The 17698-nt window shown below is 37.2% G+C and overlaps 1 protein-coding gene across 1 annotated transcript in view; it reads right to left on the bottom strand.

Annotated features, from left to right (window-relative positions):
- Positions 1-17698, bottom strand: part of LOC150090393 (5-aminolevulinate synthase, erythroid-specific, mitochondrial-like) — a 91896-nt gene that overhangs the window by 35579 nt on the left and 38619 nt on the right. Inside the window, exon 4 of the mRNA XM_090369099.1 lies at positions 8514-8727. Coding sequence (XP_090225225.1) covers positions 8514-8727 — 214 coding nt within the window. The remainder of the gene's footprint in view (positions 1-8513; positions 8728-17698) is intronic.

Here is a 17698-nt window from a genome sequence, read left to right as displayed (position 1 = left end):
CTCGCAGAACCAACTTTTCATCTTCCTCGTTTATTCATTCAATTGCTGTTTTCTGGAACAACCTTCCTTCATACATATTTCCTGAAAATTACAGTCTACAGAAGTTCGAGTCTAATGTCAACAAATATCTTCTTTTGTCTTCTCAACTTCCAACCCAAGCACGGTACTAAGTACTATAGGTTCTCATTCCTCTGGTGTTTGGGGTTTACATAAAAAAAAAAAAAAAAAAAAAAAAAAAAACCACAATAACCAGTGTTTACTATAATTATTTTATGGCACCAAGCATGAAAAAATAAATAAATGCTGGCTCGTTCTGATTATTGATGTTCAAATTATTGACATTCGGATTTTCGGTGCTCTATTGTATTTTCTTTCTGACCCTATGAAGTGCTATTAATTTTTTAACATCAATAATGCTCTCAGTTAAAACATTTAAGGTCTCAAGAAGAAATAAACTTGAATATAAATATGACTTTAATTTTGAGTGATGGACAATAGAGTAATTCTAGGAATCATTTAGGGTGCATTTTTTTTTTTTTTTTTTTTTTTAATTTTTACTTCATAAGAATTTTTTCCTAGCTTTAAAAGGTAGAAATAGCATCCTTTACAACTCTGTGTTTAACCACTTATCATTGCATTCACACTCTCTTCAACTTTTTTTTTTTAAATTCAAAATGTCCCTGCTGAAACAGTAACCAGCATCTTTTATTTTTATGTGTGTGTTCAATATGATATCAATAAAAAATATTGAGAAATAAATTTTCAGTGGTAGAAAAATTACTAATTAATTTCAAGACTGACAGTATTATTATAATGTTAGCATTAGCATTAGTAGAGGCATTTGATGCAAGAAAGCAAGCTTATGCAGCATCAGCCAAAAAAAAAAAAAAAAAAAAAAAAACCACTTCCACTTCACCCCTCTGCTCGTTCAAAATACCTGTCCAGCTGAGCCTTAAACTTATTTAGGCTATCAACCTCCACCACAAGGGATGGAAGTCTGTTCCACCAACCAACCACGCGCTGGCTAAAGGCAAATTTCCGCACGTCTATCCTACATCTGTCTTTCCTCAATTTAAATTTATGCCCTCTCAGGTGATTTTTCTGAGCTAGAGGAAGAATCCCATCAGCATTGAGCATGCTTAAACCATTCAAGGCTTTATACACCTCTATCAGATCACCTCGCTGGTGCCTAGTCTCCAGACACTGTAATTTGCAAAACTTAAGCCTTTCTTCGTAAGAGCACCCCTTTGTTCCATTCACTAATCTTGTTGCCCTTCTCTGTACTCGTTCCAGCAGCTCTACATCCTTCTTGAAATGAGGCCTCCAGACCTGTATACAGTACTCTAGGTGTGGCCTGACCATCGCCTTATACAATGGAATAATCACCTCCTTATCCCTGCTGGAAAAATTCCTGTATATCATTGACAATACTCCATGAGCTACTCTTGCAGCCCGTCTGCACTGCTCAGAGAACTTCATATCTGCCTGCACAACCACCCCCAAGTCCCTTTCATTCTCTACCACTGTCAGTGTTGTACCACAGAGTCGATACGTTGCTCTGGGGTTGCTGTTTCCCATGTGTAGTACTTTACATTTGTCAATGTTAAACTTCATTTGCCACCTCTCAGCCCATCTGCTCAACCTTTCCAGATCCTGTTGCAGCAGCATAGTGTCAGTAGTGTCCTTGACAACCCTGCCAACCTATGTTAATACTACATTCATCATGTTTATAATACTCAAGATATATTTAATTTAATAAGACCTTTTTAAAAATTATATTAAGTGTATCTAAAGTGTGCAGGTTTTTAATTTGCATATAAATCAGTTTAAAAAAAAAAAAATCAATGCTATCCAAAAATATTGATGAAATATGAAAGATAGCACCAAAAAAAGGAGAGCTCATTTATAATGAGCTTTCTCACTTACATTGCTCTTTAGGGCTAGTCCCCCATAAAGCACTATAATCAAGGTTTATTATATTATAATGCTCTCTCAAGTATACAGTTGTTCTAAAGTAAGAACAACTATGTTAGTTAGCAACGTACTTTTCAGTTACAGCATTTCTTATTCATGTGGTGTTGGGTAGAGCCTCTTCTGTCAGTTGTGATTTTTTTAAAATCAGTTTCATATCCTGCTGTTATTAAAAAAAAAAAAAAAAAACAAGTTAGTTAAGGTACACAGTGCATTACATTGCAGGTGAATTCAATTTTTTTTTCTTTTTCTGTGACTAATAGAAGTGAAAAGTAAATATAGTTATTTCCTTATCAATTAATTATTAAGACTATATCTACAGAATACTTATTAAAAAAAAAAAAAAAAAAAACACTATAGTTTTATGTTCTGTAAACTCAGCTATGCAATTTAATTACAACTGTATAATATTTATTACTCCTCTCCTGTATACTCTTTTTTTAAGTCTCTTTTCTCTATATACAAATCTAATAAACACAAAGTATGCACAGAAATTAATAGATTAAATGTTTGATGCAATACTGCATCATACATTTAATCTATGAATTTCTTTTTTCTATACAAAATGTAAGGAAAAAAGAAACAATAATTGCCAGATTTCTATGTTTTATTTTAGAGAGAGAGAGAGAGAGAGAGAGAGAGAGAGAGAGAGAGAGAGAGACTAGTTTATTCATAAAAAAACTACATACATCACTGGGTGATTGTAGTATGGGTATCTTATGTTTTACAAAAACTATCATGAATCAATTTTATGAAAAGCTATTAGAAGTCAATAGGAATTAAAAATTAACTTTCTATCATATCTTTTTCTCATTTGTGCAGTGCACTTATGAGAAAAAGATAATGAGTACAGACCTCTTCTTAAGGTCTGTACCCATAGTTTCTGACTAATCATAATAATTTTAATAGCAACTGGTTGTGGTCCTGGTAGTGTATGAGGAATGATAAATAAGTATTTTACCCCACCTAGAAATATTTCATTTCGGGATTTTAAACTCGACTGGCAATTTCATCCTTCCCTAAGTAGCTTAAATAAAACCAAGCTTCCACTTCATTAATTATCTCCTCATTTGAAATCTGCAGCCCCATAATGGTTTCTTCATTTTAGGGAGGAGGAAGAAGTCTGAAGGTGAGAGATTGGGAGAATAAGCTGGGTGCTACAGATTTTCAAAGCCACATCTGAGTGCAAAGTTTGCTGTAAGCAGCTTTGTGAGCAGGAGCATTGTCGACTATGTGGCAGACTCCTCTGAAGAGTTCTGAATACCTTTAAGTGATAGCCTATCACTTTCCCCCAGAGATTTCTGTAGTATTCCCAGTGATGCTGTAGCCTTTTTGAAGCTAATCTGTAAGGATGATACCTTTAGAATCCCAGAAGACTGACAACATGACCTGGCTCAATGAATCTCTCGCCCTCAGACAACTGAACCTTGGCTTTTTTGGTGGTTGATAACATTTCCATTGTTTGCTGTGTACTCAGAATTTCATTCATCGTCACAATTCAGTCAAAAAAAATCATCAACATTGTCTTTACATAGCTCCAACAATTGTACGAACATTCTTTTTTATGGAACTATCGAGGAGGTGTTAACAATCTGAGAACCCATGGGGCTGACACCCCTTGGAAACCTGTTCATTATGGTACAGACCCATGGCTAATGTTAACTTCATTTGCTATAAAACTTATAGTCCCACATCTGTCTTCAGAGACTACCTGTTTCATTTTAGTCACAATGGCAGAATCTGTGGCTGAGACGGGACTTCTTTTTCTTGGGTAATTGCACACACTCTTTGCCCACACCTGAATTGTCTTTTCCAGTCTCATATGATGGGCAATCCTCCCCATATACAGCTTTGATCTCCTCATGGATTTATTTTTCTTCTTTGCCTTCCAAATGAGGAAATTTTATAACAGTTCAAACCTCAACCTTTTCCAGCATACCACCACCTCCTGCTATATTCATGGCTCTTGTTTAGTAACCAATAATCTAGAAAAACAAATAAATATATATTAACTTATGAAACTTAGTGGTGTGTGTATATGCACAACACCAAAAGCCTAACTGAAATATTTTTAAGTGATGGTATATACTTATTGACTGCCCCTCATATGTTGTTAGTGGTATGCATATTGCATGATGAAACCTGGAGGCCACCATAAAAACAATTTAAACCTTTGTTAACTGGATATTAGAATAACATAGAGAATACATCTGAACCAGTGAAAGAAATAGCTAAAATAAATTTTAATATGGTAAATAGGAGCTTTCAGGATAGCGTATCCCTTCATCAGCTAAGTACATACACACATGGAAATACAAACATAACGTGGTGCCTCCATAGCCAGGTGGGCAGGAGCAGCAGTGCATAGTGCACTGCTTCTTGATTAGACTGGGGTTCGAGCCCGTGACCACCAAATACGGAGGATGCGGAAAGGTCAGGGAATGACCACCCCATATCCCCAGAGCAATATGGCCTTAGTTGCTAATGCTCCTAAAAACCAAATAACAACAACAAACATAACATAATATAAAGCATTAGGAATGGAATAAATTAAAATAAACAGTGCATGTTCTGATAACTGAAAGGTGTGTGCACGTGAGAGTGTTTAATCACTTACTATATCGAATCAGGTGATTGTTGTTGGTACCCGGAGTGTATATGGGACTGCCAGCATTTGTCATGCTTTAAAACTACAGACTCCAAAATTGGGTGTAGTCTTGTACCTCTATTGTGGTTTAAAACGTTGTGACAGCTAGATATGTTTAGGGACTCTAACCACAGGCGTGATGAGATTGGTCAATCACCTCACAGTCGCAACTGGGATTGAAGTCATGTTGAGTTAACCAGAAATGCTCTACAATTGCAGAGTCACCTAGGCAGATGGACCTATCATGTTCTGCAAGGCAGTCCGGAGCTCTCCTCCACATAGCAGCTGCCAAAATTGTGGCAAGTGATCTGGTAAACAATACCGCTGCGTAAAAGAGGGGTGATGGATGTTTTTACCCTTGAGACCAGAGATCGCAAACCTCTACCAGGAAGTTGCAAGCACTTTATGCAGTACTCGAAAACCCTAGAAATGTGGTCTGAGGTGCCAAGGTAATATGGGATACAAGCAGTAGATACTTTCTGCTGTCGTGAGGAGGTGAGAACCTTGGGTGAGCTGCAAGTTCACAAGTGTGCGCTTGCAGTGCACACTTGTCCACAACATGGGCAGGATAGCCACAGTTGGTGAGGTCAGCTTTTACCTTAGAAACCTCAGTGCATCTGGCTTCCTCTGAGCTGGAATGACTCCAAGCTCGAGAGAGTAGCGCGCACATAGTGATGTTCAGGTGGCAAGGGGCATGCGTTGACCTGGAGTTCGTGAATTGACTGCAGCACATGGGTTTCTGGTATACTGAGGTTTCTAGATGTGACCCCACGTGCCTCACTAAGACATCCAGAAAAGAGAGGGTCTTGTTCAATTCCAATTCTAAAGTGAACTGGATGAAAAGGGATAGGGAGTTGAGGTATTGTAATAGCTGTGCATCCGGACCTCAGCGGATCAAAGGACGCCATGATCCTGTCTTCCAGAACTGTATATTTGATAAGGCAAAGGAACTCCTCACTGTTGGAGATGGTGTGGATTGTCTTTCCCACCATTGGTGTTAGGAGACAGGCGACGTGTTTTGACAGTTCGTAAGTTGGTCTTACAGTTCTGGAAGACAAGATCATGGAATCCTTTGACGTCTCCCTATTCACCTCCATACCAATCTAGCAGGCCATCATATGTGCCAGGCAGCTTTTGGAGAATGATCCCAATCTACCAGGCAGAACACATCTATCTACAGAAGATATCTGTGCCACCCTTAACCTGTGCTTATCGGGCAGTGTCGTCACATTTGGTGACTCTCTCTACAAACAAATACACAGAACAGCTGTGGGCACCCCCTTTCAGCTCCGTCATTTCCAAAATCGTGATGGAGGAGCGCATATTCCTGAACCCACCAGTCCCAATCACCATCTGGTGCAGGTATGTAGATGATATCTTCACCATCATCCCCCGAGGTTCGGATGCACAGCTATCACAATACTGCAACTCCCTATCCCTCTTCATCCAGTTTAAATTAGAATTGGAATCTAACAAGACCCTCTCTTTTCTGGATGTCTTAGTGAGGCATGTGGGCTCATGTCTAGAAACTTCAGTATACCGGAAACCCATGTGCTGCAGTCAATTCATGAACTCTAGGTCAGCGCATGCCCCTTGCCACCTGAACATCACTATGTGCAGGCTACTCTCTCGAGCTTGGAGTCATTTCAGCTCAGAGGAAGCCAGACGCACTGAGGTTTCTAAAGTAAAAGCTAACCTCACCAACTGTGACTATCCTGCCCATGTCTTGGACAAGTGCGCACTGTAAGTGCAAGAACTTGCAGCTCGACCAAGGCTCTCACCCCTCATGACAGCGAAACAGTATCTACTGTTTGTATCCTGCTGCCTCAGACCACATTTCTAGGATGTTACATGAATACCGCGTAAAGTGCTTGAAATTTCCAGGTAGAGGTTTGCAATCTATGGTCTCGAGAGTAAAAACACCCATTGACCCGCTTTTATACAGCGGTATTGTATACGGAATCACTTGCCACGATTGTGGCAAGTGCTATGTGTGGAGAGCTCCAGACATCTCCAGCACCGTCTCGCAAAACATAAGTCCATCCGTGTAGGTGACTCTGTGCACTCTGCAATCGCAGAGCATTTCTGGCAAACTCAACACGACCTTAATCCCAGCCATGACAGCGAGGTGATTGACCAATCTCGTCACTACTATCACTGCCTGCAGTTAGAGCCTGTAAACATATCTAGCTATCACAACGTTTTAAACCACAATAGAGGAACAAGACTACACCCAATTTTGGAGTCTAGCGTTAAAGAACGACAAACGCTGACAGTCAGCCCCTATATGTGCCGGGTACCAACAATAATCACCTGATTCGACATAGTAAGTGATTAAACACTCACGTGCACTCTCTTTCAGTTATCTGAACACGCACTGTGCACTGTTTATTTTAGTTTATTCCATTCCAAGTTTTATGTTATGTTTGCATTTCCATGTGTGTATGTACTTAGCTGATGAAGGGATACGCTATCCCGAAAGCTCCTATTTACCATATTAAAATTTATTTTAGCTACTGCTTTCACTGGTTCAGCCGTCTATGTTAAGTTATGGAATTCAGTGCCACAGGCCCATTCTCATTCATGAATATTCAGGGTGGCCCATTCTCATTCATGAATATTCTCTAGGCAGTGTAGACAGGCTGCTAGAACAGTTCATGGGGTTCTATCAATAATATATATGAACTCTTCCAGCAAGGACAAGGAGGTGATCTCACTGTATAAGATTAAGCCACACCTTGACTACGCTACACAGGTTTGGAAGCCTCATTTTAAGAAATATGTGGATCTCTTGGAACAGGTACTGAGAAGAGTAACCACTTTAGGCTAAAAACATAAAGAAATACTATTATTGCAAAAGATTTCTGTTCTGAAAATTGCAGCATTCGAAACTAGGCACTTGAAAAGAGACCTTATTGAGAGACTAAAGACTATAAATAGATTGAATAATAAACTTAATGATGTTGGTAACCTAACTTTTTCTCAAACCACACACAAAGGAGCATAAACTGGCTGGAAGACAGATGTGCAAAAATTGCTTTCAGTCAGAGTTAATTATTGGAACAAACTACCATCTGGTATTGTGGATATAGGTAATTTGAATAAATTTATGAATTTATTCTACCTCTTTTTATGAATTTGTCACATTTATGTAATATTATTGAAATGTATGCTGCTACATTATGAGCTGATAATAAAGCTTGTGTCTTTTTTTCTTGACACCACCCAAGCATGGTACTAAGTACTATAGGTACTAATACCTCTCGTGTTTGAGCTTCACATAAAAAAAAAAAAAAAAAAACCACCATTAAACTGATCAACAATCTCTGGGCTCCTGGGAATTTTTCAGTTAAAATTATCTACATTGCCAAGATACAAAAAGAAAATAAAAAATTAACATGCATCAAAATTGATTTTATTAAATGTAGCCTTTTGTGGACTTCTAATGCTTATAGTTTAATAAAACTATTAAAATGTAAGTTGGTAAATAATAAAACAATAAGTTGATAAAAGTCTAGCTTACACGAAAGTAATATTTATTATTATTAATATTGACAAATGATGTGAGGAAACAAATTTATACAGCATCAGGCAAAAAAAAAAAAAAAAAAAAAGCTACCCAGCTCACCTGTCCATCTCCCCTAAATAATATGCATAATTCTTCCTTAAATGGAAGAATTAAGCATATTGACTTACAATGCAGCATATGTTTCAATAATATTACATAAATGTGACAAATTCATAAAAAGAGGCAGCTCAAGCAAAACCAAAAAAGACAGCAGTTTTGTGCAATTTTACACATAAATCAAAAAGATTAGTAAATATATAATATTTCATGCTTCAGAACATTTCTTTAAAATACAGAAGTTTAAAAATTGCAATTCTAGGTACTCACTTTGCAGCCTGTGCCACAACTGGATGACGACTCATTCCTAAATAATCATTACTGCACCAAACCAGTACGTCGTGTAACTTTCCATTTCTATACTCCTGAGCATAAGGAAAATTTTGTGCCATTCGATTGACTCTCTTAAAAATGCGGTATGAATGATCTTTTTTTTTCTTTGCTATCTGATTCTCAAAAAATTCTTCGTAAGCAAAAGAATTTCCTGTTAAGTGTAAAAAATTTTATTCAGCATGATATTTTGGATAAATAATATGCAAATAAAAAATAATAAAACACATGGAAATAACAAAAATTAATTTAGCAGTATGAATTCAAATGAAAAAGAAAAATCAAGCAGAATAAAAAGAACACACTAAAACATTACTTCATTTTAGACCCCTTCAGGCCAGCTAAAAAGTTTGGCTTTTGCTTAGTAAATCTAGTTTGTTAACAAACTGAATAGGTATTTTCCATCTACATTCATGCATGAGGAGTTCTTTAGAGAAGGAATACCAAAAGTTTATCAAAGTCTAACAGGAAGCTAGATGACTTTGTGATAACTAAGAGGAAAGTGAAAGAGAAATTGTTCAACCTTAATGTGTTTGATTTGATTTTGGGTTTACTGGTTCAACAGCAACCTAGGCTATAATGCGCCAACCATGAACCTTAACGTAAAAAAACATTACTGGGGTGGATGGTACGTATCCAATTATATTAAAAGAGGCAGAAAAGGAAGTAAGCAAACCCTTAGCCATAATTATGAGAGCTTCCTTGAATGCAGGGGAGGTCCCCACAGACTGGAGATATGCAAATATATCCCGAATTCACAAAGGGGGGATCAAAAGGCGACATGAGTAATTACAGCCCTGTTAGCTTAACCTCTGTTTCAAAGAAAATAAGACAGTCTCTGGTTAAAGAAGTAATGCAGGACCATCTAGACAGGAATGCCGTTATACTGCAGTCACAGAATGGTTTTCTTAAGGGGCCATTAGTGTGACTAATATCAGTGGATACTATGATGCAGGAGCTGGATGCAAAAAATAATCCTGATATAATATACAGTAAACCCCTGCAATTCGCGGTTGCTGATTTAATATCAAATGAAACCTAAAAAAAATGTGAATTTTAAAGCGCCGTGAATATTTTCCGCCATAAAAAAAACATGGGCGTGACTAAAATCATCTTTCCCGGTCAAAACAGCAGTCAGTGGGTGGGGGGAGAGGGAATGACAAAATTGTGAGTGTGGATGTTTCTCGCTAATCCTTGTTCAGTATGCACTTGTCATGGAAGGTTTTGTCGTTTGCTTTTAATTTATATGCTTATAAATTGATATGCTTACAAAAGTGAAAAATCTACCGTTTTGCAGCGTGTTAGTGTAAACAGACTGAGTGTTAACAGAAGAAAGTGACTTTATTGTGGACAAGTTCTTTTCTAACCCCTACAAAAATATGGCTACGAATAACAAGGGAATTGTGAAAAGGTCAAAAAAGGTGATGACATTAGCAAGTAAAATTCAGTTATTAGACAAAATTACTAATGGTGAAAGTGTCTCATCAGTCACAAAACATTATAAAATCAATAAGTCAACGGTACGATCAATCAAGAAATTGGAAGAAAAAACCCGCCGTAGTGTCTGTGAAAATGCACTAATTGCTTCAAAAATTTGCTCTGTAACTCATGATGTTAAATTAGAAAAAATGGAAAATGCTTTAAATCTGTGGATAGAAGACTGAACTCAAAATAAAATTCCGTTAAGTTCACTCATCATTCATGAAAAGGCAAAACACCTTTATCAACACTTTAGCGAAACTGGTGATAGCACTGGCGGGATAAGTTTTTTATCTATAGCAAAGGTGCTGGATTGAAAGATTTGTTTGAAATTTCTAATAAATATTACATTTAATATTAAATTGTTTCTTATTTTCATTTTGATGCCTTATGCTTGTATTTCACTATGCTGTCTATGTACATAGTCATATTATGAAGGTACATATAATACATACATAGACAGAATTTTAGACTAGTTTTTCTTATATATTTCATACTTCGAAACGGAACCCCTTTATTACTATGGGAGCCATAACTCAGTATTCGTGTTTTCGGTCGCGGCATTTCTCAGGAATGTAACCCCTGCGAATAGCGGGGGTTTACTGTACTTGGATTTCAAGAAACCTTTTGACACTGTTGCACATAAAAGACTGCTGTACAAACTGGGTAGTGTGGTGTTAAGGGCAAGTTACTCTTTGAATAAAGGGATACTTGAGTGGGAGAAAATAAAGTGATTATTAATGGATACTGCTTTTCATGGACTAATGTTAATGGTGGAGTTTTCCAGGGTTCAGTGCTGGGCCCATTGCTATTTTCTATATTTATTAATGATATTGATGAAGGTATATCAGGCTTAATGTTTAAGTCTGCAGATGACACAATGGTTGGTAGAGTGGTTAATGAGAATTATCAGGGTAAGTGACTACAACAAGATCTTAAAAAAAATTAGGCAGACAGCTGAGAAATAGCAGTTGAAGTTTAATATCAACAAATGCAAGGTACTGCATATGAGCAGCAGTAATCCCAGGTTAATGGTACAAACTGTGTGATACTACACTCAGTGTAGGAAAATGAAAAAGATCTGGAAGTAATTGCACTAAGCAATGTAGACAGTCTGCTAGGACAGTTCATGGGGTTTTGTCAATGATATACAGGAACTTTGCTAGCAAGGATAAGGAGGTGATTATCCTACTGTACAAGGCAATCGTTAGGCCAAATCTTGAGTACTGCATACAGGTGTGGAGGCCTCATTATGGAAAGAATGTAGATTTGCAGGAACAGATGCAGAAGAGGGCAAGGAGATTGGTGAGTGGGAACAAAAGGGTGGTCTTACCAAGAAAGGCTGAAGTACTGCAAATTTTAGTGACTAGTCTAGGCACCTGTGAGGTCACCTGATCGAGGTGCTTAAGGCTTTGAATGATTGAGCAAGCTCAATCATTCAAGCTCAATGCTAGTCTTCCTCTTGCTCATACTACACACATAAATTCAAATTGAGGAAGGATGGCTGCAGGCTAGATGTGCAGAGGTTCACATCAGCTAGTTGATTGTTGGAACAAATTTTTATCTGTTGTTGTGGAAGTGGATAGTTTGAATAAATTCAAGGAAGAATTAGACAAATTATTAGAGAGAATAGAGAGACAATGTGGCTTTTTTTTTTTTTTTTTTTTTTTTTTGGCAGATGCTTTATAAGCTTGCTTTCTTGCACACATGCCACAACTACTACTAACAATAATAATAATCATCTCCTTCAGGATCATAGATTGGACTAACACCGAGCTGGATGATATCATGAGAAAGACAAGGACAATGATGACCAAGGGCTGCCGACACCCCCTGGAGAGACTGACAATAGCTTGGAAAGAGGGAAGAAGGGGCCCAATAGCTAGGATTACTTCCAGAAAAACACAGCAGGACTCTATCAGGCCATAAGGACGACAGACAAGCGGCACACTCCACTCAGACTAAGCAAGCAGTCCCCACCCTCCCAGACGGCACAAACAAAGCTAGAAAGATGGGCAAAGAAGACACTCCATGGTAGACACTACAATGACCTCCATCAATATCATACAGATAAAATGGCTTCCAATGCATGGCTTACAAGTGGGATGCTCTTCCCCAAGACTGAGGATTCATGCTCGCCATTCAAGACCAAGTAATCAACACCAGAAACTACAGAATATACATCGCCAGGGACCCTGTAGTGTTAGATGACACATGTCGACGACACCACCTGGCCTCAGAAACAATCCAACACATCACCACAGGATGCAAAGTGATTACCCAGACAGAGTACAAGTGTAGACAGTCCTGTAGACAGATAATACATCAGAAGCTAGTGAGGAAATATTAGTTGGTCAAAGAAAGTGTATTGTATTAAAAGTGTGAACTCCGGGCAGTACTAGTGACCATAACCCACAAGCTGTATTGGGACCGTGCCATAATAATGGACAAGACCTTGTCAACAAGAAGGAAAAGGCTACCTATCTGATTGATATAGCAGTTCCCAGCACTGGCAACCTCCAGAAAACCCATGAGGAAAAGATCAGGAAGAACACAAACCTAAGACAGAAGATCAAAGAGATGTGGTATATGCAACAAGTAACGATCATCCCAATCATCACATATCATCGGTATGGTGCCAAAGACCGTACATATAGTCTAGCAACGATCTCCCAGAGAATACCTACGAGGAACTCCAGAAAGTCACAATCCTGAACACCTGTAGGACAGTCAGAGAGTTCCTCAACCAACAGTAACACCAGACATAACAACCACTCTGTGTACTTGGTAGTAGTACCCGTCACAGGGTGGAAGCCTCCAATCAAGGAGAAATAATATAAGAGCAACAACAATAATAATATTATATTTCTTCACAATACATGTGTTAGTTTCAGGAACCAGTCCTTAAACTAAATTACAAAGTAATATTGCAATATTTGTATTTTATATATTTGGTACATGTAATATTACATATTTAGTATATGCTGATTATATTTGTTTTATAAATACAAATAAATTATTATAAAGGCACAATTTCAGTTTTTTCTCATTTGGACATTTTAGGCAGCAAGGAGTTTCTTTCAGTTTAACTCTACTTTCCTTGATCATTTCAGATAAAATATAAAAATAGTATAAATATATTATTTATTTCTTGCTATTTTGTGGAACAAAAAACTCATTTCCTGGAGGGAGAAAAAAAAAAAAAATTCTATGCAAACCCCTGCCAGTGACCAACTAAACTCAACCAAGTTCAAAAAATGCCCATAAAAGTGGTAGCTTTATACACATTTTTCAGTGTAACACATATTGCACCATTCTCCTCTACGTATATTAACCAGGTTATTTTAACATTTCTTTTGCAGTTTTAAAGCTTTACTTATGTAAACTCTAGAAGGAAGGGGATGAATCAGATTGGTCCACTTGATATCGATGGTTCAACTGTTGATGATCCTGCTCAGGTAGCTAACAAAGAATAAATATTTTGCATCTACATTCACACATGAGAAGTTATTCAGGGAGGTAAATGCCAGAGGTGTATTAAACTCTGGCAGTAAGCTAGATAATCTTGTAATAACTGAGAGTAAAGTGGAGGAGAAATTGTTGAAGATAAATAAGAAAGGCACCTGGAGTGGATGGAATCTATCCAATTATATTAAAGGAGCCAGCAAAAGAAGTAAGCAAACCCTTAGCCATAATTATGAGATCTTCCTGTGGCATTAGAGACAAACTGCTGCTATGGATAAAGGGATGGTTGAGTGGGAGAAGACAGAGAGTGATAATCAATGGACTAATGTTATTAGTGGAGTCCCCCAGGGTTCAGTGTTGAGTCCATTGTTGTTTTCTGTATTTATTAATGATATTGATGATGGTATATCAGACTTAACGTCCAAGTTTGCAGATGATACGGAGGTCGGCAGGATGTTAATGACACTAATGACAGTACGCTGCTGCAACAGGTTCTAGAAAAGTTGAGCAGATGGGCTGAGAAGTGGCAAATGAAGTTTAACATTGACAAATGTAAAGTACTACATATGGGAAGCAGTAACCCCAGAGTAACGTATCAACGCTGTAGTACTACACTGACAGTGGTAAAGAATGAAAAGGACCTGGGGGGTAACTGTGCAGGCAGATATGAAGTTTACTGAGCAGTGCAGATGGTCTGCAAGAGTAGCTCATTGTGTCTTGTCAATGATATACAGGATTTTTTCTAGCAGGGATAAGGAGGTGATTATCGCCTTGTATAAGGCAATGGTCAAGCCACACCTTGTGTACTGTGTGCAGGTCTGGAGGCCTCATTTTAAGAAGGATGTAGAGCTGTTTAAACGAGTACAGAGAAGGGCAACAAGATTAGTGAATGGAACAAAGGGTTTTTCTTACGAAGAAAGGCTTAAGTTTTGCAAATTACAGTGTCTGGAGACTAGGCACCTGTGAGGTGATCTGACTGAGGTGTAAAAAGCCTTGAATGGTTTGAGCATGCTCAATGCTGATGGGATTCTTCCTCTTGCTCAGAATAATCACCTGAGAGATCATAAATTCAAATTGAGGAAAGACAGTTGTAGGATAGATGTGCAGAAGTTTGCCTTTAGCCAGTGGGTGGCTGATTGCTCCATCTGTAGTTGTAGAAGTTGATAGCTTAAACAGATTCAAGGCAGAACTAGACAAACATTTGGAGTGAGTGGATGGGTGAAATGAGAAGGGGTGTGTTTTTTTTTTTTTTTTTTTTTGGCTGATGCTATATAAGGTTGCTTTCTTGCATCATCTGCCCTCGCTAATGCTAAATCATTTCATCAGTTTTCCCTTCAGAGTACTATTTTCTGAAATATAAATAGTTCGTAAATTTACTATTCACCTCATTTTACTTAATGATTAATTAATGTTATTAAATAATTTAGCATTAGTATTAGCAAATGACACAAAGCAACATTATACAGCATCAGCCAAAAAAAATATATATATTTATTGTTGTTTATTGTTTTTGTTCCAAATATGTACACTATATGACGAGAAGTATTCAGCCACCACTCTACAAATATTATGTACTGTGTCAGAAGTTATTGGTGTATGTGTATCAGCTCAGTCATACCAAGGTAAATCTCGCGCGCACGTGTGTGTGTGTGTGTGTGTGTGTGCGCGCGCAGCAACAGTATATTAAAAGCCAGCACGAGTCGTAGATCAAAGCTCACAGACTTTCAATGTGGGATGGTCATTGGACACGACATCAATAATTTTTCATATTTCTCAAATCACTTGGGGTGCACCTTTTGTAAAATTGACCTACTTTTGTTATATTTCTTGATGATTTCTATGATATTCATACAAAAGGTAATGCTTACAACCTTGTTTATCATTATAAACAAGATTAAATATTTAAGATTCCCTGACAAAAGCCCACATGAAAATTTCGCACAGAAAAAAACCCCACTGTCATAAATGCTCACAAGAAAAATACCCACACAGAAAATTGCTCACATTATTTTTAGTTTACAAAAAACGAATTATTTTTTATTTCAAAATGCAACAAAATGTTGAATTTATATATTTTATTACTACTTCTATAGGATTTATTTTAATATAACTTTTGATTTTAATATAAAATATCCATAAAATATTTGGATGTAAATGTTTCTAAAGGAAATTACAGGAAATAAAATGCTCTGGTTTTATTGCAAATAAATTATTTTTTTCTCTGTCTTACAAAGTGAACAGTCGACACTTTTTCGTTTTTTTATCAACAAACAACTAATTCGGACATATTTCAGTGATTTATTTATTTGTCAAGGATTTGAATAGAATTTTCATTACTATAAGTTAGCCAATCCCTGCAAGTATTTCAGTTTGTCTTCTACCTGTTCATATTCCTGCACAAAAGTGGCAACCAAGTCATGCAGTGCATCATATCTTCTCTTTTTCACCTCTAGACAGACCTGCCTGTGCATTAGCCAGTGTCAATCAGGGGCAAGCCAAGTCCCTCTTCAGTCCATCAAACAAAAACCACATGCTGGGATGACTATAGTGGAATAGGGAATTTGAAATCCTTTACAGCAGTTTGTAGTTTTAGGTGACTGTTCAAGAGCTGCATCATGATGATTCCATATTCTTATTGGAAAATGGGGATCTCTACCTTCTGCACCCTCAATTGTCATTGTTATGAAGACAAAAAAGATGGCCATATAGTACAACAACCAACCGAACATTGTCGTGATTCCTGTCCTCAAAAAGCAGAAGCCAATGTTGCCAGAAGCAAAATGAGGCAATACATAAGAGTAGTTAGTCTGCTCCTCACAATGTGATGGGGAATGTATTGTCAGAATTGAGTAACGATGTACTGGCCCATATGCCCAAACAATCATCGCTTGCAAGAAATCTCAATCATAGAAAAGACGATCATTTGCCTAATCCAACAACAATAAATTTTGACAGTCCTGAGAAGTACCGTCAACTGATACTTCATGATTCAGGTGTGGATGATCCAGACAGAATTCTGGTTTTATGTGATAAAACTCTTGGTTGAACTGAACAAAGATGCAATCTATGGAGATGGCACCTTTGATAAAGTTCCAAACATGTTTTACCAACTGTATACGCGGCATGCCAAGATGGGTAACTCATATCCGCCATGTATTTACATTTTGTTACAGAAAAATAACTTGGATACTTATAATAGAATGTTTGAAATCATGAAGTTGTTGGTTCCAAATCTAGTGTCTCAAAAAGGTTTTAGTGGATTTTGAGAAGGCTTGCATGAATGCAGTGAGGATTGTCTTTCCACATGCTGAGGTCAAAGGGTCCTATTTCCATCTGTGTCAGAGTCTCATCAGGAAACTCAGCAATGTTGGCTTGAAGACTAAATTTGAAACTGATATAAATATAAAACTCAAGCTGAAGTCTCTTGCTGCCTTAAACTTTGTCCCAGTCCATGATTTGAGAAGTGTCTTTGATGAACTTGCCACCACATTTCCAGATGAAGATAGCTATAATGAGGTGCTCACATACTTCTTTTCCATATGCATTGAGGGTTCAGCAGGTAGATATCCCCGGTTTCCAATAAGAATATGGAATCATCATGATGCAGCTCTTGAACAGTCGCCTAAAACTACAAACTTCTGTGAGGGATTTCACAATGCACTTAATTTCCTGCTCCACTGCAGTCATCCCAGCATGTAGTTTTTGTTTGATGGACTAAAGAGAGACCTGGCTTTCCACAGATTGACAGTGGCTAATGCACAGGCAGTTCGTCTAGAGGTAAAAAAGACAAAATATGATGCACTGCATGACTTTGATTGCCACTTTTTGCACAGGAATATGAGCAGGTAGAAAACAAACTGAAATACTTGCAGGGATTGGCTAACTTACAGTAATGCAAATTCTATTCAAATCCTTGACAAATAAATAAATCACTAAAATATGTCTGAATTAGTTGTTTGTTGATAAAAAACAAAAAAAAGTGTTGACTGTTCACTTTGTAAGACAGAGAAAAAATAATTTATTTTTATAAATAAAATAAAAGGCTTTAGTTGCAATAAAACCAGAGCACTTTATTTCCTGTAATTTCCCTTACAAACATTTATATCCAAATATTCTATTTTATATTAAAATCAAAATTTATATTAAAATACATCGTATAGAAGTAGAAATAAAATATATAA

This window comes from Mastigoproctus giganteus, chromosome 2 (assembly GCF_048544385.1).
Source record: "Mastigoproctus giganteus isolate SK-2022 chromosome 2, ASM4854438v1, whole genome shotgun sequence".
Lineage (NCBI taxonomy): Eukaryota > Metazoa > Arthropoda > Arachnida > Uropygi > Thelyphonidae > Mastigoproctus > Mastigoproctus giganteus.
Note: the sequence above shows the minus strand (reverse complement) of the source record. Positions and strands in the feature narration are given on the sequence as shown.